Genomic DNA, 23,160 nt, shown 5'->3' with positions numbered 1-23,160 from the left:
ATTTGGATTATTCCATTGTAACGGAATCGCTCCTGTTCCGCTTGGGTGGTCAATTTTAACAGGAAAGTGATGTGACTCTTACGATGTGAAAGTTTTCTTTTTTTTTCTGCCTTTATGGCATGACGTATCTTAAAGATACGGCATATTTTGCAGCGGAAAAGCAACGAGCTTCGAACAGGGGCAACCAACAGTTTATTTTAGAGGAATCTTTTCGAAAATAATCAGATTAAATTGCAATAAAACTGCACTTTTATTTGGTGAATGAATACGATGTCGGCTCCTAAACAGGTTTTATGATATGATGCCACCCCTTAGCAACCAGAATTCGCGAATGTTTTAACATCCGGTTTTTAATACTTTTGGCTCGTGATATACGTATTGCCGGAGAGAGGATTAAAAGGTCGCCATTTATATATCCCGTTCAAGTGAAGTGATGTTTTTCAGTGGACCAAGGAATGATGTTTGCGTTAGACGTCTCTGCTTAAAATATACCTTCCGTTCTAACAACTTTGGTGGAAACTGGTCCAGACATAGAACATGGATACAAAACGAGACCTTGAGGGAACCTTTCAGAAAATACAGTGGCTATTCAGAGGCAAACGTTTCAAAGATAGCTCCTTCTCCTGGATAGTGTGTATTTCATCAGCCGTTTGTAATGCTCTCAACCTTGGTTTTGCGCTTAGCTTTGGAGTTCTGTTTCCCGAGTTGATAAAATATTTTGACGAGACAACAGAAAGAACAGGTTAGTAAAGAACTTGGCAAACGACTTTTCAAATGATTCAATATCAGTGTTTTTAGTAATTCAATGGTTACGTAAAGCTGGCAACTTACCTAGCGATTTCATACGCCTATCGCGGCGAATTTGGTTGCCGGCGAAAATCGCAAGTGATTCGATTGCTGCGGACAGGACACGAAGCTATTTTTTTTTGTTGATCGCGATCGCTGATTTTTTTTTTTTTTCGTCGAACGCGATCGCTGATCACGATCGCGATCCCTAGCCTCCCACAAGGTCTTAGGGGACTTGTAATTACCTTGTTCCTGGGTTCCATCGAGGAGCGTTTAGGAAATTCATGTGATAAAATCACGCAGACTGATTAGTTGACAGTTACTGGCGATTGGCAGCGATGAGCGTATAAAATCGCAGGAACGGCCGCAGGCACATTTAGCGAATGCCGGCGCATTTAATGTCATCCGATCCATGTCATGCGATATCTGACATGCCTGCAGATAACGCCGCGATCGGCATATAAAATCGCTTGATGTGTCACCGGCATAAATCTTCTGTAACTTAAACATATTGGCAAACCTACGGGGAAACAATAGTCCAGTTTCGAATTCACCAAAACCGCTGGACAAAAAGACAAGAGACGCATTTATACAGGGTTAGCCTCAATTTGAAACTGGTACAGGCTGATGACTTAAAAATAAGAACTCCTTTGGTCTGATCTCTCGTAGGCTTGGATAGTCACTTACTGAAGGTTCAACTTTTATTAGCTAAGAACTTTAAATGAATTTGTGTTAGCCAAACCAAACCAAAAATAGTGAATTTTATTTATTTCATAATTTTCAGCTGTTGTCGGTTCCGCAACTTTAGGGATGCTCTGGTTTGCAAGCCCGCTGGCCGGCTATCTCTGCTATCGATTTGGCTGTCGAATTACAACTTTTTTCGGGGCCTTGCTATGCATGACGGGCTTGATATCGACGTCATTTGTTCACAGCCTCACCCCGATATACTTTACTTACAGTTTGGTGTTTGGCTTGGGAGCTTGTTTTATCTACAACTCCTGCTTTCTCGTAACTGGACAACATTTTCAAGAAAAGTTGCCTATGGCTACTGGTATTGTATCATTGGGTGCAAGCTTGGGTGTCCTATACACAGGACCATTGCTTCAAGTACTTTTGGACTCGTTTGGATGGAGAGGCACCTTAAGAATAATGACAGCATCTTTCGCTTTGGTCTGCATCCTCAGCTTGGCTTTTAACCCGAACGTGGAAAACGTACTAGAAGTCGAGACAATAGCAGACAATGGCAATGAAGAAAAGGAAAGCAAAGGAATCTCTTTGTACTGCAGCGTGTGGACATTTCCTACGTTTACTGTTGTCGTGATTTCTCTAATGTTTGGAAGTTTTGGAATGTACATCCCTTACATCAATTTGGTGAGTTCATCCAGTTTAACCTAACTCAGATTATATCGGTAGTTAAATTTTACAGCTTTTGTGAGAAACATAAAGGAAATCTAATGTGGTTCTAGGATCTGAGCTTTATAAAAAAAATCTACCGCGAGTACCGGGCATAAAGTGGCTTTCAAATGGATTGTTTTAAAGCCATACTTGCAAATCAGTATTAACGACAGCAGCACAATGAACCTAGGCAAACAAAAAGCATTAACATCAAAAAGGAATCAAAAGCGGGAAAAAATGCCATCGAGTTAGGATTGGTCTTGACATTTAACGGGTTAAAAAAGAGGTGTGACTGGGTTTTTTAAGCCAGCACTTGGCAAGATGACATTTTCACTGATATCATGCTACCTTATTTACTATTTATTAATTAATTAATTAATTAATTTATTTATTTTTTGACAGGTGAAGTTTTCCGAAGATATTGGAATCACGGCGCAGAAAGCCTCTCGCCTGTTCATTTTTGTCGGCCTTGCTTCATCAATTGCAAGGCTGGTATCAGGAAGGTTGTGTAATGAGAAAAGAGTGAATCCTATTTACATTTATCAAACATCTATGCTGGTAGCCGCCCTTTCCGCCTTTATGCTTCCATTTTCCTCTAAATACTGGCACTTGATTGCCTTCAGCGCTGCATATGGCTTGAGCGATGGAGCATTTATAACAACGCAGTGTTATATTTTGTTAAGCTGTGTGGATATCAAGAGACAAACAGCGTGTTTTTGTATCGCTAATGCACTTTATTCCCTCTCTGCAACGGCTGGCGGGCCTATTGCTGGTGAGTAACCTTTTCGTTAGCTGTTCATTTACCATGGTTTGTGTTGGGATGGTGTTGATTCTATAGAATGACATTTTTGGGCATCCATCCTGGCTAATGGACCTGTTTTGCAGATATTAACATGACAATGAACCCCCCCCCCCCCCCCCCCCCCATCAGCCGTGCAATATGTCTTTGCAATGATATTGGCTTAGCTGGTATGGGGCGTTTTAACGGCTCAAAGAAATCTCTACACGAAAACGGAAAACGCAATAAACGTTCTTGCCGTTTTCACATGAAACTAGCTTTCGTTAAACAATAACCGATCACATCAAAGTCTTGCCAGATGAATTTTTGAAGTTATGCATGTTGCTTAAACAGCAACGACTACGGAAGTTAGCATAACATCCAAATTTATCTTATTTTCCCTTTCGATTTCATTTTTTTTATCTTTGTCATTATCTCCAGCTGCACAAACTTGCACGGATAACGCACAATAAAAATCATGGATCATTATTAGCCGTTTTGATACGTGTATTTCATCCAGAGGCTAGCTCACATGGCTAATCTTACCTTTAATTTTATTTCTTGGTTGGTTGTCATCCACTCGCCTGTTTTACGTTTCACACGGAAACACTCCTCGGAATTTACTCGAAAAATATTGAATTTGTTTCTCGTAAAACAATGTAAGTCGATCAGCGCAGCGTCTTCGAATTCCAAAGTCTCTCCTGGCGATCAACCGCTGGGATTGCATTATAATCGATGCTTTAATTTAAACTTTTTAAAACCTTGACTTATTCCAATACAATCAAATCAGTAATTAACTCGATTGAAACTAACATCGTGCAATGATTTGGGACAACAGCTTTATTGAGGCCTTTCTGGACAAAATTCCGTTTCTAAATTTGATGAATGCTGTGGCATTTTTAACTGATGATGATTAAAATGAATAGAAGGTATGGGAATTTGACAAATAAGCTTTAATTGGGCGTCCGTTCTTAAAGCAAAAAGTGTTGAAAAAGCTTTTATAAAAAAAGTGCAAGATGTTAACACAGATGGTAAGGATTTTAGAACTAATCAGGGAATGTTACAAAAAGGCAATCTTGATTTCAGCACTCTTAATTGAACGGAACTGATACTAAGCTTGATGGCATTGCTAATCGACAATTGCACAAGGAAGAATCGAAAGAAAATCCTGAAAAAAAAAAATACTTTCCCAGTTCACTTATAAATAAACCCTCGTCTTCTTTTACAGGTTTGATGGTAGATCAGACAGGAAACTATGTTTATTCGCTCTACATGACGGGAGGCGCGCTGCTGATGGCATTTCTAATTCCCATGATACTAATAGTTATCAACTGCAGCAAGTCTAGAGTCCAGCCACAGAATGTTGAAAAAGCAGTAACCCAGGGAAACACCGATGGAGTTTGAGACCCAGGGAACGGCATTTGGGAAGTGCTTCATCCAGAAAATAAACCAAGAATTCTACACTTAATTAAACATTATAAGTGGGTTTGCTTTACTAGAATTAATGTAGTTTGATATCAGTAGCAATTAATTGTAATTAAGTGGCCGTCGCATATACCCATTTTGTTTGTTATTTTCCTTTTTTGTAGTTTTCGTGTCGCCCTGGGGAACTTAACTGGCAGTGAGCAACGACGCCGCCGACGGCAACGAGAATGCCATAAAAAATACCTTTAATGAGCAAAGACAATTGCTCTGTACGCACTTTATATGTTTTTGTACATTTCTTTGCCGTCATCAGCAAAACAACAACGTGAAATGACCTAATTCAATGTTTAATGAAGACCGTGAGCATACTACGGTGAATTTTTCATTCCTATCAATTTTAATTAGTTTCCGGACACTGCGCCCACGTTGAGCGAATTAGAATAATCGTAAAGTAGAAGAAGTAACTCGAGGTTATATTTTCAACTGAATTTTTCGTTTTGTTGCCGTCGTCGTTGCTTAAGTTCCCTAGAGGATTGACAGCAGTGTGATGTTTGTTCCACATTTATGGTAGAAATAGGAGACTGCTGCGAGCACGCTACATTCAAGGCTGTATTTTAGCATTTTAAAAAGGAAGAAAATTTCCCATACACGGTTTATAAATCAACACCAGGCTCATGAGCTTGAATACTGAACTTGAAGAGCCTTATTCGGCGAGGAAAAGAAAGAGGATACATAGGGGCGGGAAACCTGATCCCAAGTTAGGGACCATTACGAACCCTAACTATTCAACTAGCTGAATCTCGTGGGTAAAATATAAAAAACAAAAACAAACAAAAAAAAAAACAACAACAACTTAGTATGTCGTAGAATGAGGCAGAAACGAGGCCACTTCATAAGCCTTTGCAGCTCTCTTTTAATCCAATAACGAAAAAGGAAATTTCAACGTTTTTCAACTCCAACCCCAATTTCTTAAAAAAAATATGCTAAGGACGTTCTGCTCAAAAAAGACTTCCTTAAAAACGATTTGATGGACTTAACTGGATTTCATATCACTTTCTAAAATTCAGTAGTATTAATGTATAACATGACTCGAAGTATTTCTATTTTCCATAATTTAACGATTGCATCAGACTTGAATCGTTTATCAATGTTAATTACATGGATACAATCTGCTGGTTGTGGCATATTTGTGTGACAAATTACTTAAGGCTGATAGCAAGATCGGTTCAAGGATCATGTTGTATGTGAAGGACTAATTTCATTTTTTATGTCGCCAAGGGAAAATCGCTGGTTTTATTTTAGTAAATTCAGTAAACTTAAATTCTGGGAGATACAGTCAACTGTTGCTCCCTGAGTGCATAGCCACTACGCGTTATTTTGCAAGAATATGGACGAGCCCTACAGTTTTTTTGTTGTTGTTGTTGTTGTTGTTGTTGTTGTTGTTATGAAATTTTGTTTCTCCCCTCCCCTCCCCTCGCTCTCCCCTTTTCCCTTGCAGAATAAAACTTGACAATAACAATAAGTGTATGATCGTTTGTCTCACGATGTAGTCACTTTGAGATGTAAATCGCGACGTTTCGACTGCTTGCTACTAGTTTTCATCAGTCGATGAGGTCTATTTTCATCTTAAAGTGACTACATACACATTGTATCTACCACGATGAACAACATAAAACGTGTTTGTTAACTTTTCTGTCTTTACTCATAGCAAAACATTCCAAATGTATATTGAGCTTTCAGAATATTATTATTCGCCGCGACTACTACACAAGATCCAGTCTAAATGCCTTCTGACTCTAGAGTCGAAAAGTCATCCTAACTTGACTCTTAAATTGTTTTGTCGTGTTAAGTGACAAGGCATTGAAAACACTAACGAATATTCAGTAGGGATGCTTCACGAACGCACAGAGCCTGTTCCCTGTACATTTGTCAGTGTATACTACTGTGCAGTCATAGACAGTTTTTCGCCTTCGTTATAGGGATCGTTGGGCAGTGTGCTCTTTCCCTGCCATATCACTACACTCAGTCTTATGCCTTCAGCTATCGATACTTTGTAATGGAAACAATCGCAACTTTTTTCAGTTGTGTTGCTCCACCAGCCCTCAACGCAAACGGAACAACTTATAGGCATTACTGGTTTTCGCTTGCGCTGCAATAGTCTGGTTGGCATCAGTATGATTTCTTTTCACATTTGGGACTTTCTTGCTGCTGTTTTTGGATCAAAGCACCACGAGAAACTATAGGCGGTGTATATATACAACTCGTATTTTAATCTTACGTTTTCTTATCCATTCTCCTTTTCTGTTTTACTTTGTTACTGGTATTACAAACATTTAGTATCAAACGTTTCAGGGGTCAGCGGCGACGCAGGTAACTAAAGTCTGGTAGAGAGAACGGTGTTTCATTAACAACATTACATAAGTCTATCAGTCAAATGTCTCAGGAACTTTGTCCTATTTACTACTTATGAAAACGGTAAAGTGCAACCTCACTTTGACTACTGGTATTGTAGTTTTGTATGAGGCATTTGCAGCAAAGGTCTCTTTCAAAAGCTTCTAAGCGCATCATAACCTACTCAACTATGACTGTGACGGTGATGATTTCCTCTGTGTTCCAGGTTAGAATCGTAAAACTAGATCATCATCTTGTGAACACTAAAGCTACTATAATCTATACAGCTCTTTCCAATGATAACCCCTTACTGGAAAAACTATACATCTTATAATTTAAGAAAATTAAAGTGTAAGGTCCCAAGCTTCATTGAATTTTCTGATGCCCTGACTACCAAACTTTGACTGGCAGGTTTTCAGAAATGGGATTATTTCTACTTTTAATCTCAAATGGTGGATCCAATCTGGCCGTTATTTATATTTAGGAAGCTAACATAGTTAGTGAGGTTATCACTACCTCTTGCGGACGTCAAAGAAACATCCTTGGACGTAGGATTAAGTTTTATTGTCATACATGCACTCAGAATTACTCTTAGAATTACAGAGTAAAAAGGGACGCTAAGGCTCTCAACAAGTTGCTATGACTAAAGTAATTTGTAGACTCTTGGTACCTATAAGCCTTATTTGAAAGTCAACATAACTTTGCAAAAATTCTAGCCTATAGCTACACTTTGTCAACTCGTTTTACCCCAGAAATTAGCTAGAGCGTTTACGTCAAAAAGCATACTCGAAAAAAAATAAACACCAACAAAAACAACAACCACAATAGCGGCCCCTCGAAACCCTCGTTGGCGGTTGTTGCTAAATATATTTTCGAACGTAACTTCTTTTATGTTTAGTGTCCTGCTTATATTGATAACAAAATGGTTTCAAATATTTGTCTCATTTTCTTCATAAAAAAATCACCATAAATATCTATGCTGACTTTCAATAAGGGTAAGGACAATATCTATGTTGTCACTGGGCTACTTTACTAAAACTGATTTAAAAAGATGGAAAAGCTCAGCTTTCAGGAAATGTGCGGGAATATTATAACTCCATAAAAAAAGAGGGATTAGAATTTTCGGTACAACTTTTGAGCAACGTCTTCAGAAATTACCAACGACTTGAGGAAAGCGTAAGAGGTCTTATGCTCTTGCAGAAGAAAACACTCCGGTTAGTCCATCAGTGTTAAGTTCTTCAGTGCTTCTCCCAGGTAAAGCTTCTTCAACATTCTGTGGATGAACTCTATACTTTCTGCAGTTGATGAATATTAATACCATGGGAATTAGGAATGCTGTCAACAGCACACCTCCCGTCATGTAGAACGAATAGGCATAGTTTCCCGTCTGATCAGCCATCAAACCTGAAAAAAGAAGACCAGGATATATCATTAAACGACCTTCAAAAGTAAAAAAGCGTTAAAAAACGTCACCACGAATGTAATGCTCTTTAATGTTGTATTGCAGTTCTTATGACATCACGAGTAGTTTCAAATCCCTTTAATGCTGTGGAACATTTTCCGTTGGAAAAGGGGAGATAAAGTGCGATTTTCGGAAGGAAAAAGCAATTACCATCTGTCACCTTTTTAAAACACATATAGCAAAAACAACTAATTAAAGCAGTAAGTAAAAGCCACTTTTAAATTCATTTCTATGAACTTTAAAGTTCATAACCCAGCCCGTAAGATAGAATTGGACAGCCCAATATAACAACCCATTCCTAGAATAAAGACCATGCCAACATTCACTGACCATGGTGAATAAATACTTAAGAACACTAACTCACCTGCAATAGGCCCGCCAGCTGCTGCAACAAAGGAATAAAACATATTGCCGATACAGAAAGAGGCTGTTTTTCTCTTGTCATCCACACAACTCAGCATAATATAACTTGTTGTTACTGTAGAAACTCCATCGCTCAGGCCAAATGCAAAGCTGAAGGCTATTAAATGCCAGTACTTCGCGGAAAATGGAAGCCCCAAGGTGGAAAGCCCGGCTAACAGCATAGAGGCTTGATAAATGTAAACTGGATTAACGGCGTTCTTGTTGCACAACCTTCCTGATACTACCCGTGCAATGGATGAAGCAAGGCCGATGAAAATGAGCAGGCGAGAGGCTTCCTGTGCTGTGATTCCGATATCTTCGGAGAACTTAACCTATGGAGAGGAATTAAAAGTAGCACCATATAAATAAGTGTCACGTTGTCAGTATTGAGAACAACGTAAATAGTGTTCCGTTTCCTTTGAGTTTAACTTTGATATCAGAACGACTGCTTAAAGACACTAACACCTCGTCTCAACCGGATATATATGTATGGTTATTTTGAAAGATGAATAGATGTTGGCTCTTACAAAGCAAGTTACTACACTTATCCCTCCCAAAACCATAATAGTAATGTTAGAGGGTTGCACTGAAATGATAAATGGACTAACCAAATTGATGTAGGGGATGAACATTCCAAAATTTTCAAACATTTGCGAAATCACAATAGCAGAGAAAGTAGGAAATGTCCACACGCTGCAGTAGAAATAGATTCCCTTTCTTTCCTCCGCTTCATTCCCATTGTTTGTTATTGTCTCAACTTGAATTTTGTTTTCCACGTTCGGGTTGAAAGCCAGGCTGTGAATGCAGACCAAAGCGAAAGATGCTGTCATTATCCTTAAAGTGCCTCTCCATCCAAACGAGTCCAAGAGTACTTGAAGCAATGGTCCTGTAAAAAGGACACCCAAGCTTGCACCCACTGCTACAATACCAGTAGCCGTGGACAACTTTTCTTGAAAATGTTGTCCAATTACGAGATAGCAAGAATTCAGGATAAACCAAACTCCTGAGCCGAGAACCAGGCTGAAAGTGAAGTACATGGGAGTGAGGCTCTGAAGAAATGACGTCGACATCAAGCCCGTCATGCAGAGCACCGCTCCGAAGAATGTTGTAATTCGACAGCCAAAGCGATCACAGAGGTAGCCAGCCAGCGGGCTTGCAAAACAAGACATTCCCAAAGCTGCGGAACCGACTAAAGCTGGAAATAATGACATGAATATCCATCACTCAATATGTAATTAATGACAGATAATTCACTTGTAGAATAGCATTGTTTTGAGGAAATGAGGCTTTGAGTTATTATCTTTTGAGCTTCTTGATATAAAACAAGAATGCCAAGTTCTTTCTAAACCTCGGTTAGTTAAAGGGATACTCTAGACCCCAAAACAACTTTCGCTTAAAAGGTAGCATTTGGTCTATAATAAAGGGTAAACGGCACAAAAAGTACAAAAGAAAAAAGTAAAAGGCCGAAAATTGCCTGAGAAAGGCGAAATTTTCCCCGTTTTGAAGACCGGAAGTAAAAATCGTCTTTGGTAGAGCACGTGATCGATGACGTAGAATGAAGAACCGCTCTTGATTACAACACCGAAGACAATATGGATTCTGGGGATTGGCGCAGTTCTTTTGCTTGTTTTTCTTCTGAACAAAATAGTACAATCGAAATTGCCGACGGAGCTAAATTAGCAGAGCTATGAGGGCGCTCTGTCGTATGTGCTTAGCCGTGCAACAGCGAAGTGAACTCGGTTACGGACTCTACAAAACGAGTGCGAAGAGGTGTTTTAGAGCGGATTGGTAAGCGACTAGTCATGCATTCTATTGCAAATTTGGTGTATTTCACAACCGCAATGTGATTTCATTGGCGATTGAATAAGTTTTGAGTAGCATTAAAGTTTCCTTTTTATGATACGGCGTTGTTATTTGAAATCTAGTTTAGTTATATTTAAAAAAAATTCCACGTGGATTTTTTCCTGGGAATTGGCCTGTTACAGACACAGCGTACAAAGCTCAGCGAAAGCTTGGAGATGTGGGCACCTTTCATTATAACGATTCACACTTTACAGGAGCGGTAACTGTACAAACAGCAATACTACGACGAAGACTAAGCAAATAAATAAATTCGGAAATCATTGTGTTGTGCTGGGCCTTTTGGGATATTAAACGAGTTACCTTTCATGCCATATTGCATTCTATATATAATACTGCATTCGAGCTCACTTTACAGGGATTTTTTCGGCTCAAACAAGCAAAACAAGGCCTGTCACCTTTGATATTATGCTGATTTAGAAAACGATGTTCACCGTTGTTGGTCATTTTGCCCTGTCGCGCCGCGTATACAGCGAATATATATGACAGTCGCGTACCTGAACTGAACAAGGTTAATGAAATAACTGCGATACTACGCTTGTTCGAAGGGTAAGCTTAAGTATCATTATCGGCTAATGCTAGTTTCCTTCAGGCTGCACTGCAATAACAATTTTGTATTATTTTTCAAACATACAGTGAACCCTAGTTCTGGTGGACTAGCTTGTTTTGTGATCTGACTGGCGCGAGCGGCTTCATTGGACGTGCTGTCCTCCATCGGGCCCATGCTCTTATTTTCTGATCAGGTTAGTCCTTCTTTAAAACAAGGTTGAAATGGCGTTTTTGAACTTTTCATCTCCCCACAGACAAAGCTATGATAATTTGTCGCTGAAAACAGTCTTCAGAAAAGTGAGCAGATGTCGTGGGGTTAGCAAACAAATCGAATCTCGTGTCTCCGAACCATCCGTACAAAACACGAAAGAAATGCCAATTATGAAGACCTTCACCGTTGTGACTAGAATTAAGCATCAAGCAACTATAAATCGATGCGGTATTATTGAATTTTCCTCAAAACAAGAAATATACATTTTATTTTGGAATTTTAAAATCAAGCCATTTACCGAATCTTGCGAAAGAAATCCAGGGGAATCTAACCGGAAAAGGTTTGGCGAGTTCTTCTTTCTACGTCATTTCCGGTTTTCGGCCCAAGCGGTGCTTCGAATCCCATGGCGAGAAACTTTTCGTTTTTCTAGGCAAAATAGCGGAGATCGAACTCCAATTTTGGTAAATATCTTTTATTTGGGTCATAAGCTTTCTGAATTTGGAAAGTTGTTTTGGGGTCTAGAGTATCCCTTTAAGTTTTTCACTATATTAGATTCTTGCATGGAATATCCAAGGATTATCCAGCTATTGTGAGTCTTTGATACGTCATTACGAGGCCATTTTCTATTTACCTATTTTCATTAAAGACCACTTAACGTAACTAATATTATTGTCTATCATTTGATTTCGAGATAGCTGGTCTTATATATAATACATGAAGTCGTCAATACGTTATAAAAAGTGTCAATCAGCCCCAATTTTTGGGAATGTTAGGATATATGGTTGTATTACGATGGCAGACTTATCAATGCCAGTAAAGTGTCAGGGAGGTTTGTTCTTTGCGCCGCCTTAAATGCTTATTAAACAAAAGAAGCCTATCAGAATAAATAATAAATAGGCAGAGCAAAAGGTCAGATGCTCATTTTTTCGGGTGATTATGAAATGCTCTACTTGTCTTACTTTTTCCCTATATTAAATAATCATGTGGAGGGTGCACATAAAGAATATTCGATGAAGCAGTTCCTTATAGATTTACCTTTTTTTTTTTTTTTTTACAAGTTCACAAGTTTCATTTATTCACAAGTTAACTTATAACTAGGCTGGCTTGCAAAATAGCGAAGAGCTAATCGCGGCAAGTCAGACTGTGCACAAAATATATATATATTTTTTAACATTACATACAACAATAACAATGATAATGCAGAAATGAAGAAATGAAGAAAACTAGACAATAACGAAGTGTAACAAGGAAGACTAAGTTTAACTAAACTTCGGTCGGAATTCTAATCTTTCATTTTATTAATTATGGTATATATCTGGACATAGCAGTTTTCAATTTCAAGACACATTCATTAATGGTGGATTTCCAAGCCTCAGTGCGCTTTTTTTGCCCAATCCCTTAAGTAAATTATCATGGATAGAAAATAAAGTGACGCTCAGGCTGTATACCGTAGAGAATCGCACTCATGCATCTAAAATAATGATAGACAATAATCTTAGTTACGTTACGTGTTTTTTTTTTCTTAAAAGAGAGAAATAATCTCTGAAAAACACATGGTTACCGCCCCCCCCCCTCCCCCCCTCCCCCTTCCCTCCCAATTTTCTTTTTTGATTTGTTGGTTGGCTACCTTGGAATTTGAACTTTCCCTTTCTCTCGCTTCGGGGTAGCTGTTAATGGCAACTCCATTGCTCTCTTCACACATTCAAGTTCCAGACGGAAGTATTTCCCCGTACAATTTTACCTCGGCGAAAATCGGTTACCAGTTACAAAATTCAGTTTGCCTGGGGAAACTGATAACAAGTCAAGTTACCCTGGGGCAAAGCGTGTACTGTGGGCCAAGACAAAAAAGGTAATAACGTATTGTTAAAAAAAAAAAAAAAACGGCCATTAGGAGTATTTTACCATAGCAATCTTTACTGTTTAGTTTAGTTTAGTTTAGTTTAGTTTATTGTCATTCGTCACAAGGAAATAAATACATAAATTGACATATGACAATAGAAAAAAAAAGAAGAAGAACAATGCTGTGGCGTGACCGGAGAGACGAACAGGGCAGAGCCCCAATTGTAACGAAACCCCTAGGCTAAAAAAAAAAAAAAGAAGAAAATTCTTCATATAATTAATTAGAATGCGTACTATATAAAATAATTGACAAATCATGGTGGTCTATAAGGTTGTAGTAGTCCTCTAAAGTGATCGTTAAGATGGACTCTAAACCACGAGAGATCCTTGCTAGACTAGTATATTAGGTAAGCTGTAATTTTGTGCTGCAATTTTGTGCTGCCAACAGGAATTTTAGCATGTCTATGTCGATTTGACACTTAATATGACTAACTCTAGTTCGAATGACTGATGGAATAACTTCGGTCAAGTTACCACTCGCCAAAAGCAGTTCTGCTTTTGACATTACGGAAAATTATAAGATTTGGAACTAAGCTTGTGACATGGCGGCAGAGTCACTCAGTTTTTCACTAACGGAATTCATTATGGTGGCGTATCGAAAGTCGTTTTGTTTTTTTGTTTTTTTTAATCAGTATTCTTAACAATACAAAAACACCCGCCCGTGCCTTCGGATAAACGCTCATGGATGGACGCTTTGCGAAACATTTGAGAGAGCTGCAATTGAGTGAAATAAGTTTAATGGAAACTGACTCCGCGCTTTCCATGATGCACGAACCAACTGAAATTAAAAGAAATAGACAGTTAAGGTCAAAACCTCGTTACTAACCTGTTCTATCTCTTGTCTCATTAAAATATTTCATCAACTCGGGGAACAGGACTCCAAAGCTTAGCGCAAAACCAAGGTTGAGGGCACACAGGCAGCCCAAGCTCATGTTACGAAATAAACGTGACTGGTAGCGATCAGTACCGGGCGTATTATGTTACATTTGAATTTATATAGGTTTGTATGGGAAACCAACGGCTTTATTTAAAACCGTAGAAATTTGAACGATTTCTCAATAAAATTGACTTACCTTGACTCCTTGTTGTATTCTTTGTTGCTTGTCTGCTTTTAAAGTCGATTGGAAGCGATTTGGGGGAGTTTGTTTTGTCAACAGAAACGATAACTCCCCCAAATCGCTTCCAATCGACTTTAAAAGCAGACAAGCAACAAAGAATACAACAAGGAGTCAAGGTAAGTCAATTTTATTGAGAAATCGTTCAAATTTCTACGGTTTTAAATAAAGCCGTTGGTTTCCCATACAAACCTATATAAATTCAAATGTAACACAATACGCCCGGTACTGATCGCTACCAGTCACGTTTATTTCGTAACATGAGCTTGGGCCGCCTGTGGAGGGCATTACAAACCGCTGCTGAAATACATACCAACCAGGCGTAGGAGCTGTCTTTGTGACATTTGCCTATCAAAAACCTCTTTATTTCACCAAAGATTCCCTCAGGATTCGGTTTAATATCCATTTGCTAACTCTGGATCAGTTGTAACCAACGTTACAAGAAAAGACGGTTGGTAGCGATCAGACACTGGAAGATCACAACACGATCACGTAGAATCCCAAGCAGTGCAGTAGCTTCCCATAATTTCCCATGCCTCCTGGGCATGGCCTGGAATAAACAAAATTATTTTGCATTGGACTCAATGCCCATTAGACCATAAAACGAAAGGTTGAAGGAATGCAGCGTTTCCTGTCGCGTGCTTGAATTTTTTAAAAGAGCAGGTCTCTTTTAGTAATTTTATGCCATAACAATAGAACTTGGCGGCTAAGATACAATAGTATCCATGCAGAAAGAACATTAATAACATAAAACAGTGAACTTTAATAAAATGTTCTTCATTTACAGTTACCATTAAGCAGACAGTATACGATATTCTTAAGTTGTGTTCCCTTGGTTACTGTAAAGAAAAAGTATATTTTAAGCGGGTACCTCCCTTAGCGGACGCCGACGCCTAAATATAGTATCGTCATTCCTATTCTCAAAAATCTGTATTAAGATGGAGCGATTTTTACCAGCGAAAATAAACTACATCAATTGTGTGGATTCCACGTCTGAAAGATTCGTGGTGTATATTACTTACCGGGTGAAACTAAAGAATTCAAGGAAAAAGATATTTTGCTGACGACAGTAATTCAGGATCAATGCAAGTATATGTTTTTGACGATTATATCGTGAACGGAAAGCCACAGCATGACCTATAGCTTGCCGGCGACCTTGTTTACAAAAGCTGCGAAAACGAACACGTGAAAATCCTTGTCAAACTTCCTCTCTCAACCGTTACACAAGTCTTACAGGATACACCACCTTAATATAGTTGTGTGTATTAGGAAATTTTTTTTTCGCGATTTTTCCGGAGAGCGTGTATCTACAGTAAAAAAAAAGTCCAGATCCATCTGAAAATTTAGAGAAGAGAATGAATAAAGCGAGATCGAAGGGTGATTATCATGATTACAAAACCAAGTTTTTATTTATTGCAATGAGAAAATTGACGATTATATCGTGAACGGAAAGCCACAGCATGACCTATAGCTAGCCGGCGACCTTGTTTACAAAAGCTGCGAAAACAAACACGTGAAAATCCTTGTCAGACTTCCTCTCTCAACCGTTACACAGGTCTACGGGATACACCACTTTAATATAGTTGTGTGTATGAAGAAATTATTTTTTCGCGGAACTTTCCGGAAAGCGTGTATCTACAGTCATAAAAAGTCCAGATCCATCTGACAATTTGGAGTAGAAAATAAATAAAGCGAGATCAAAGGGTGATTATCATTGTTACAAAACCAAGTTTTTATTTATTGCAATGAGAAAATTTAACAATATTTCAAAACTAGATCTTCACTACCTTCACAAATACGCTTTAGAAGCCTCCCATTTGTTCAATTTAATTACACGACTGTGACTCTGTAATAGAGCCGAAATATTGGCAATACTTTCCCACTGATCAATTAACAAATATATATATATATATAAAAAAAAAAAAAAAAAAACTAGGCTTTTGTTGCCGCGGAAGTTGTAATTTCATCATGACAAGACATTACAGCGGTTACCAATAACACAAAGAATCAATCAATCAATCAATCAATCAATCAATCAATCAAAGAAAAGCCGTTGAAACTGTTTTGAATTTTGAGAGCATTTCAAGACAACAGAACGAAGAAATTGACAGTTTTATCCACTGACGGATGGTAAACTTTATGAAAGTTGATTTCCTCTAAAAAATGCGCATTGTTTAGGCGAAGCCGTATTTTTTAGTAAACTTTATGAAAGTTGATTTCCTCTAAAAAATGCGCATTGTTTAGGCGAAGCCGTATTTTTTTTATGAAACATTTGAAATCGCTACACCTGACAATTAAATCAGCGATGAGTGCAAGTGAGCAAATTATCACGTCCAGTGAAAATCGAATTTTTTTAATTCAAAAATACCTTTTATTTGCGCTTGATCTGGCTGGAGAGTCAATTTAAATAAAGTTTACCCTTCTTTTAGCGAGATAAAGTCTTGGTTTCTTGCAGGGTTACCTTGGAATCTTGTCAGAATTTAAAATAATTTCAACGGCTTTTCTTTGATTGACGTCCACCAAAACGTAACTTTATCCCACTCTCTTGAATGCCGTAGATCGCGTGTCATTGGTAACCGCTGTAAAACAATAGAAGTTTACACTCGTACTTTTGCTCCCTAACAAAGCAAACTCGAATGCTTGAACTATCAGGACATATTGATATACAACTGAGAGCTGCATTTAAGCTCAAAGTTTGGTCCGTCACATCGTTCAATAATCATCGCGCAATAAATGTTTTCGTTCATCATGCTCCAGTGACGCGCGAAACGAGTGTAAGTATGCCGCGATATTGGCTTCATCTCGGTACACCAAAAATAGCAACGAATGGTGCAAAAGTGAGTCATTAATTTAGTGAAAAATCAAAGCCAAGAAAAAAAAAACGGTTTGGCAGTTTTTTCGTTAAGTAAATCAAACCATCGCGCGCTCTAAGACATTTACTTCTTCTTTTTTTTTTTTTTTTTTTTCCTTAAGTCGCCTAGGGTTTTTTTGCAGGGTACTGTATGTGTCACGTCAGGATATGTGCAGTGCAAAGCAACAACCTTAAAAAAAATTGGGCCACTGTTGATCAAGTACCACTACCGAATCGGGCGGACCCAAAGACTAAGCTTGGGAATCCCTTTGCCCTGATCTTTGCTACGTTATTTATGAAATAGCCGGTGAAGTGCTGATTCATATGGTTCCCTTTTCCTATATCTTCAACTAGAGGGACATGATTGATGTTTGGTTGATAATAACGCCTCAAGCCAGTCACTGAGCTAAAGCGTTTCTGCATAAGAAAATGTGGCAAATCAAGTCGAGCATGCACAGTATTTCTTTCCTCCTAGTTTGTTTCTTTATTTCAATTATATTTATTGTGGCTTTTGTCCTATTCGGGAATCGCAGTTGTTTACACCTATGGTATTTTCATAACATCGACTGCAAAAATTTTCAAGCCAGCGAGTTTAGTCCGTTGGAAAAATTTGGTTGGGTTCTACGTATAGCCTTGTGTCTATTTTCTTAAAATAATGTTCTTCTTTGGCTTTGAAAAAAAAAATTTTCTGCTTCTCATGAATATCTGCCCCTTCGTTTTTATTTAGAAAAAAAAAGTACTAAAATTTGATGACCTCGTTCAAAATATTACCCATACATTAAACCCAACTCGCTTTTGCTTTGGAATTAAATATCACAAACGCAGAGTGTCACCCCATGAACGCTTACGTGCGAGATCGTGTTTCCTGCCACTTGCATTAAGAACAGAATTTGGATTGATTTCGTTGCACCCACTGCGCTGTTTTTTCCGCGTGACACAGAGCGTGTAAGGCGAATAGAAAAGAAATCTCCTTTTAGCCGTTTTGGTGTGCAATTTTAATGCAGATTATTACTTGTTGTCTTCTCCCCCGTTGACTACCGCCTTGTTGTGGTGGGGGAGCTTGCGTGCCTCGATGACCCTGAGAGCTATACCGTCGGAGATCTTCCTCCAGCAGGTTCAACCTTGGCGGGCAGGTCGAAGGGTAGAGGCCAGACTAAAGGGTAGTCACTGGTCCTCCAGGTTGGGGGTTGGGCGTGCGGCTAATCCCCGCACCTTATAAAAAATGTCCGATTACGGAAACCGAAAAGAAGATTGACGGACTCATCCGGGGGTGTCGTCGGGCGACGTGTGAGCTACCCGATGATGGCTTCCTGAGCTGGAATTCTGGTATCGCATGTATGACAGATGTGGGGCAAAGCCGCAAGGACCCCCGCAACATGATTAAGTCGCCTGGGACATCCCTTCTGACACCCAAAACTACCCTGAGACTTGGGTGTTGGAATGTACGAACACTGTACCAAATAGGAAAAACTGCCAATGTCACAAAGGAATTCAGGACCTACAATCTGGACATACTTGGTCTAAGCGAAGTTCGTTGGACTGGCTTTGGAGAACTGAAAACAGCAACGGGTGAGAGCATCTTGTACTCGGGAGCAGAAGAGGTGCATCATAGAGGAGTAGGACTCATTCTGAAGAAGGATGTAAGAAGAACGCTGCTGAAGTGGAACCCTGTCAACGAGAGAATCATGAGCGCACGCTTCAACTCGCGCTTTGCAAAACTCACTGTCATCCAAGTTTACGCGCCTACCAATGATGCCGAAGAAGAATCTAAGGAAGAATTCTATGACCTGCTGCAGCGGGAGGTAGAAGCAACACCCAGACATGATGTACTGATTATAATGGGAGACCTGAACGCCAAAATTGGAGGGGACAATGAAGGATGGGAGAAGGTGATGGGTCAACATGGACTTGGAACAATGAACGAGAATGGAGAGAGGTTGGCAACTTTCTGTGGCAACAATGACCTGGTGATTGGAGGCTCTCTATTCAAGCATAGAGACATTCATAAGATCACATGGACCTCCCCAAATGCAAGAGATCAGAATCAAATCGACCATATCATCATCAATGGTAGGTACAGAGGTTCGCTGATGGATACCCGAGCAATGAGAGGGGCTGATGCCAACTCGGACCATCACATGGTGGTGGGAAAGGTTAGGCTAAAGCTATGCAGCACAAAGAAGAAGAGCAAGGAAAGGATCATCTTCGACACCACAAAGCTTCGAGATCCCTGTGTTAAAGAGGTATTTCGCCTGGAAATAAGCAACCGATTCCAGGTGTTGGCAGCAGATGACATAGAAGATATTGAGGAGAGGTGGGGGCAATTCAAGAAGGTCTACAACGAAAGTGCCAGGAAGGTGGTGGGTGAGAAGAGGAGAGTGAAGAATGACTGGATAAGTGGAGAGACCTACAGGAAAATTGAAGAGCGACGACGATTAAAGGAAAAGATAGGAAGTACATGGTCTGCCCGCCTAAAGGAAAGAGCTACTACTGCTTATGCAGTGAAGGATAAAGAGGTGAAGGCCAGCGCCCGTGCAGACAAGCGGAGAAGGCTTAACAACTTAGCAGAAGAAGCTGAAATAGCAGCCAGAAACAACTGCAGCGGTGACCTGTACCAGCTTACTAGAAAGATAGCTGGACAAGGAAGGAACATGACTACCATCAAAGATAGGGAGGGTAAGCGACTTGTAAATGAAGATGAAGTCTTAGAGCGGTGGAGGGAGCACTTTGAGGGAGTTCTGAATGTACCACGGCCCGATATACCACTGCCAGAAATGGGCCAAGCACCTGAAGTCATCACAAGCATAGACACTGGAGACATATCAGTTGCTGAGATCAGGAGAGCTATCCATCGTTTGAAGAATGGCAAGAGTCCGGGAATGGATGCCATCAGTGCTGAGATGCTCAAGTGCTCTGAGAATGATGCTGTGAAACAACTCCACTTACTTTTCAACTCCATCTGGAAAGAACAACGTGTACCAGAAGACTGGAAGAAGTCACTCATAGTGAAAGTGCCGAAGAAAGGGGATCTCACTCAGTGTGATAACTATCGCGGCATATCCTTACTCTCCGTACCAAGTAAAATCTTGTGCAGGATCCTCATTGACAGGGTAAAGAGTGGTGTGGACGAAATGATTAGACAGGAACAGGCAGGATTTCGATCTGGAAGGGGAACCTCTGAGCAGATCTTTGCTTTGCGGAACATCCTAGAGCAGTGCCAGGAATGGCAAGCACCCCTGTACATTAACTTTGTTGACTTTTCAAAGGCATTTGATTGCATCATCAGAGAGCGACTTTGGGACATTATGGGACAGTATGGCATACCTGACATCTTTATCAGGACTTTCAAGGCACTTTACCATCAGAGCTCAAGCTGTGTTATAGAAGGCGGAAGGTACTCCAGCTGGTTTGAAGTGAAGAGTGGCGTGCGACAAGGGTGTGTGATGTCTGGCTTCATCTTTGTCCTGATCATGGACTGGGTCATGCGGCACACAAACGATAGAAGACGCGGCTTGAGATGGAAGTTTACATCGGTTCTAGAAGACCTGGACTATGCTGATGATGTTGCTCTTCTCTCAAGCAGATTTGGTGATCTACAGGATAAGACTGACAGGCTAGTAGACATTGCTGGTATTGTGGGACTCAAGATCAACCCACACAAAACAAAGACGCTTAGAATGAACCACAAATGCACAGACAACATCAAGGTAGAAGGAGAGGGTGTAGACGACGTGAAATCCTTTGTATACCTAGGATCGGTGCTAGACAAACATGGTGGCACACAGGCAGACATCAAGAGGCGACTAGCAGTAGCCAGAAATGCATTTACCAGACTACAGAGCATCTGGAGGTCACAGAGATTCAGCAACAAGACCAAGCTGCGTATCCTGAACTCCAATGTGCTGTCTGTGTTACTGTATGGGGCCGCTATGTGGAGAATAACGACAGTTGATCTCAACAAACTTGATGTATTCCACCGCACATGCCTAAGAAGAGTATTAAGGAGATTTTGGCCCTACCATCTGAGCAACGAAGAGCTATATGAAGCATCAGGGAGCATGCCAGTGTCCACCCTCATACAAGTGAGAAGGTGGCGTTGGATAGGCCACATCTTGAGGAAAAGTCCTAACGACATCTCAAGGACTGCACTAACGTGGGCACCCGAAGGTAAGAGGAAGCGAGGCCGGCCAAGGGAAACGTGGAGACGAACTGTGGAGAAAGAAAGGAATCAGCTGGGTTGGCAGTCATGGGAGGCTGCTGTCGCCTCGGCGGCAGACCGGGATGGGTGGCGCAATCTTCTCGCCGGCCTTAAGAGTCCACGTGGGCCCAAAGAGGATAAGTAAGTAAGTAAGTAAGTATTACTTGTTGTCGGTACAGTCTTGAAAAGTAGCGAACACGAAGATAATAGTGGTGGATAGATTATGGCCCTAAAATTAAGTATCAGGTGCTTTGTGGCGTCAATAAAACGTGTTATGCGAATAACCGTGGCACGAGCGACTTCCTGTGGTTTATGGCAGATAGCACATTGACGTAAATTGAAATTGCGCCAAAGATTTTCCTGTGCCTATTGGACGCAAAGATCTGAAGGTTCCAAAGAGTACTGCGATTTCTGTCGTATACTTGAATTTTTTTCAAAGAGCAGGGCTCCACAGGAAATTATAGTGCCGAAGAACACTTCACTTTATTCTTCACGATTTTATTTAATCTATGTAATTTTGTTAATGAATTATCTACCGAAAATGGAATCTAACTTTTTTCTGGTGACCCCTGAGTCTGACTTGAGAGATCTGGAGCCAAATTGAGCAACTAAAAAAAAAATAAAGCTTTCTTTCGCTGTCGAGACAGAGTAATTCAGGATCAATGCTAACACGGGAAGTGTATGTTTATGAAAACATACACTTCCCGTGTATGAAGAAAAGCTACGTTCTTCAGAAACACAACTCTATTAAGATGTTATCTGTCCTGGAGCCCTGTGTAATAGATGTCAGTCTGATAGCGCTTTTCACACCAATCTTCGTATTCACAACATTAGTTCAGTACTACGGTCTCAAGGTTATGCTGTGGCTTCCGGCTGGTGTAAGGCAAATAGAAAAGAAATGTCTTTTTAGCCGTTTTGGTATGCAATTTTAATGTAGATTATTACTTGTTGTCGGTACAGTCTTGAAATATAGCGAACACGAAGATAATAGTGGTGGATTGTTTATGTCCCTAAAATAAAGTATCAGATGCTTTGTGGCGTCAATAAAACGTGTTATGCAAATAACCGTGGCACGAGCGACTTCCCGTGGTTTATGTCAGAAAGCACATTGACGTAAATTGAAATTGTGCTAAATATTTTTGAATGCCTAGTCTGGCCAAGATGAAAAGTAAATTGCTTTTAATGCCGATTGGACGCAAAGATCTGAAGGTTCCAAAGAGTGCTGCGATTTCTGTCGTATACTTGAATTTTTTCAAAGAGCAGGACCCCACAGGTAATTTAATATAGTAAAGAACATTTAATTATTCTTTAACATTTTTTATTTATTTATTTAATTTTGTTAATGAATTATTCTTTACTTTGTGATTTTACCATTTCTTTGCCGTCAAGCTCGGTTGTCATGGCATATATCCTTTAATTCTTATTATCCTACTGTTTAGAAAGTACTCTTAAAGCTAGCATAACTAGTACAACTGAGATTTTGTGCTAAAGTCAAACCTGTATTAAGTGGACGTCGTTTATTAAACATGTATAAGTAAAATCCCAAAATTATGTTCCCGTGTTAAAGTAAAAAGTCCCCCCGGACACCCAAAAGTGGCTAAGACTGTCATTTCTTCTGTCAAAACATGTATTAGAGGACATTTACAATGACTTACTTAGATACAGAATCAGCCTTGCTACCGAAAATAGAATCTGACTTTTTTCTGATAACCCCTGAGTCTGACTTGAGAGATCTGGAGCCAAATTGAGCAACTAAAAAAAACTTTCTTTCGCTGACGACACACAGTAATTCAGGATCAATGCCAACATGGGATGTGTATGTTTATGAAAACTGTGAG

The 23,160-nt window shown here is 39.7% G+C and overlaps 3 protein-coding genes across 3 annotated transcripts in view; 2 read left to right on the top strand and 1 right to left on the bottom strand.

Annotated features, from left to right (window-relative positions):
- Positions 1-173: 173 nt before the first annotated feature.
- LOC146489564 (monocarboxylate transporter 10-like) lies at positions 174-5,230 on the top strand. The gene is made up of 4 exons (XM_085109482.1): positions 174-742; positions 1,571-2,157; positions 2,584-2,953; positions 4,188-5,230. Exons 1-4 carry the CDS (start codon positions 538-540, stop codon positions 4,361-4,363), a joined length of 1,338 nt encoding a protein of 445 aa, XP_084965608.1. The 5' UTR covers positions 174-537; the 3' UTR covers positions 4,364-5,230.
- A 2,677-nt stretch (positions 5,231-7,907) lies between these two features.
- Positions 7,908-14,679, bottom strand: LOC146489563 (monocarboxylate transporter 10-like). Its single transcript, XM_085109579.1, has 5 exons — positions 14,561-14,679; positions 13,985-14,070; positions 9,248-9,834; positions 8,602-8,971; positions 7,908-8,179 (listed from the first exon to the last, which is right to left on the bottom strand). Exons 1-5 carry the CDS (start codon positions 14,677-14,679, stop codon positions 7,962-7,964), a joined length of 1,380 nt encoding a protein of 459 aa, XP_084965705.1. The 3' UTR covers positions 7,908-7,961.
- LOC146489562 (monocarboxylate transporter 10-like) overlaps positions 11,205-23,160 on the top strand; it is a 25,295-nt gene continuing 13,339 nt past the window's right edge. The window contains exon 1 of the mRNA XM_085109569.1: positions 11,205-11,242. The gene's annotated coding sequence lies outside the window, so the exon portion shown is untranslated. The remainder of the gene's footprint in view (positions 11,243-23,160) is intronic.

The sequence above is a fragment of the Pavona decussata genome, unplaced genomic scaffold (assembly GCF_977016875.1).
Source record: "Pavona decussata unplaced genomic scaffold, jaPavDecu1.1 SCAFFOLD_6, whole genome shotgun sequence".
Taxonomy (NCBI): Eukaryota; Metazoa; Cnidaria; class Anthozoa; order Scleractinia; family Agariciidae; genus Pavona; species Pavona decussata.
Note: the sequence above shows the minus strand (reverse complement) of the source record. Positions and strands in the feature narration are given on the sequence as shown.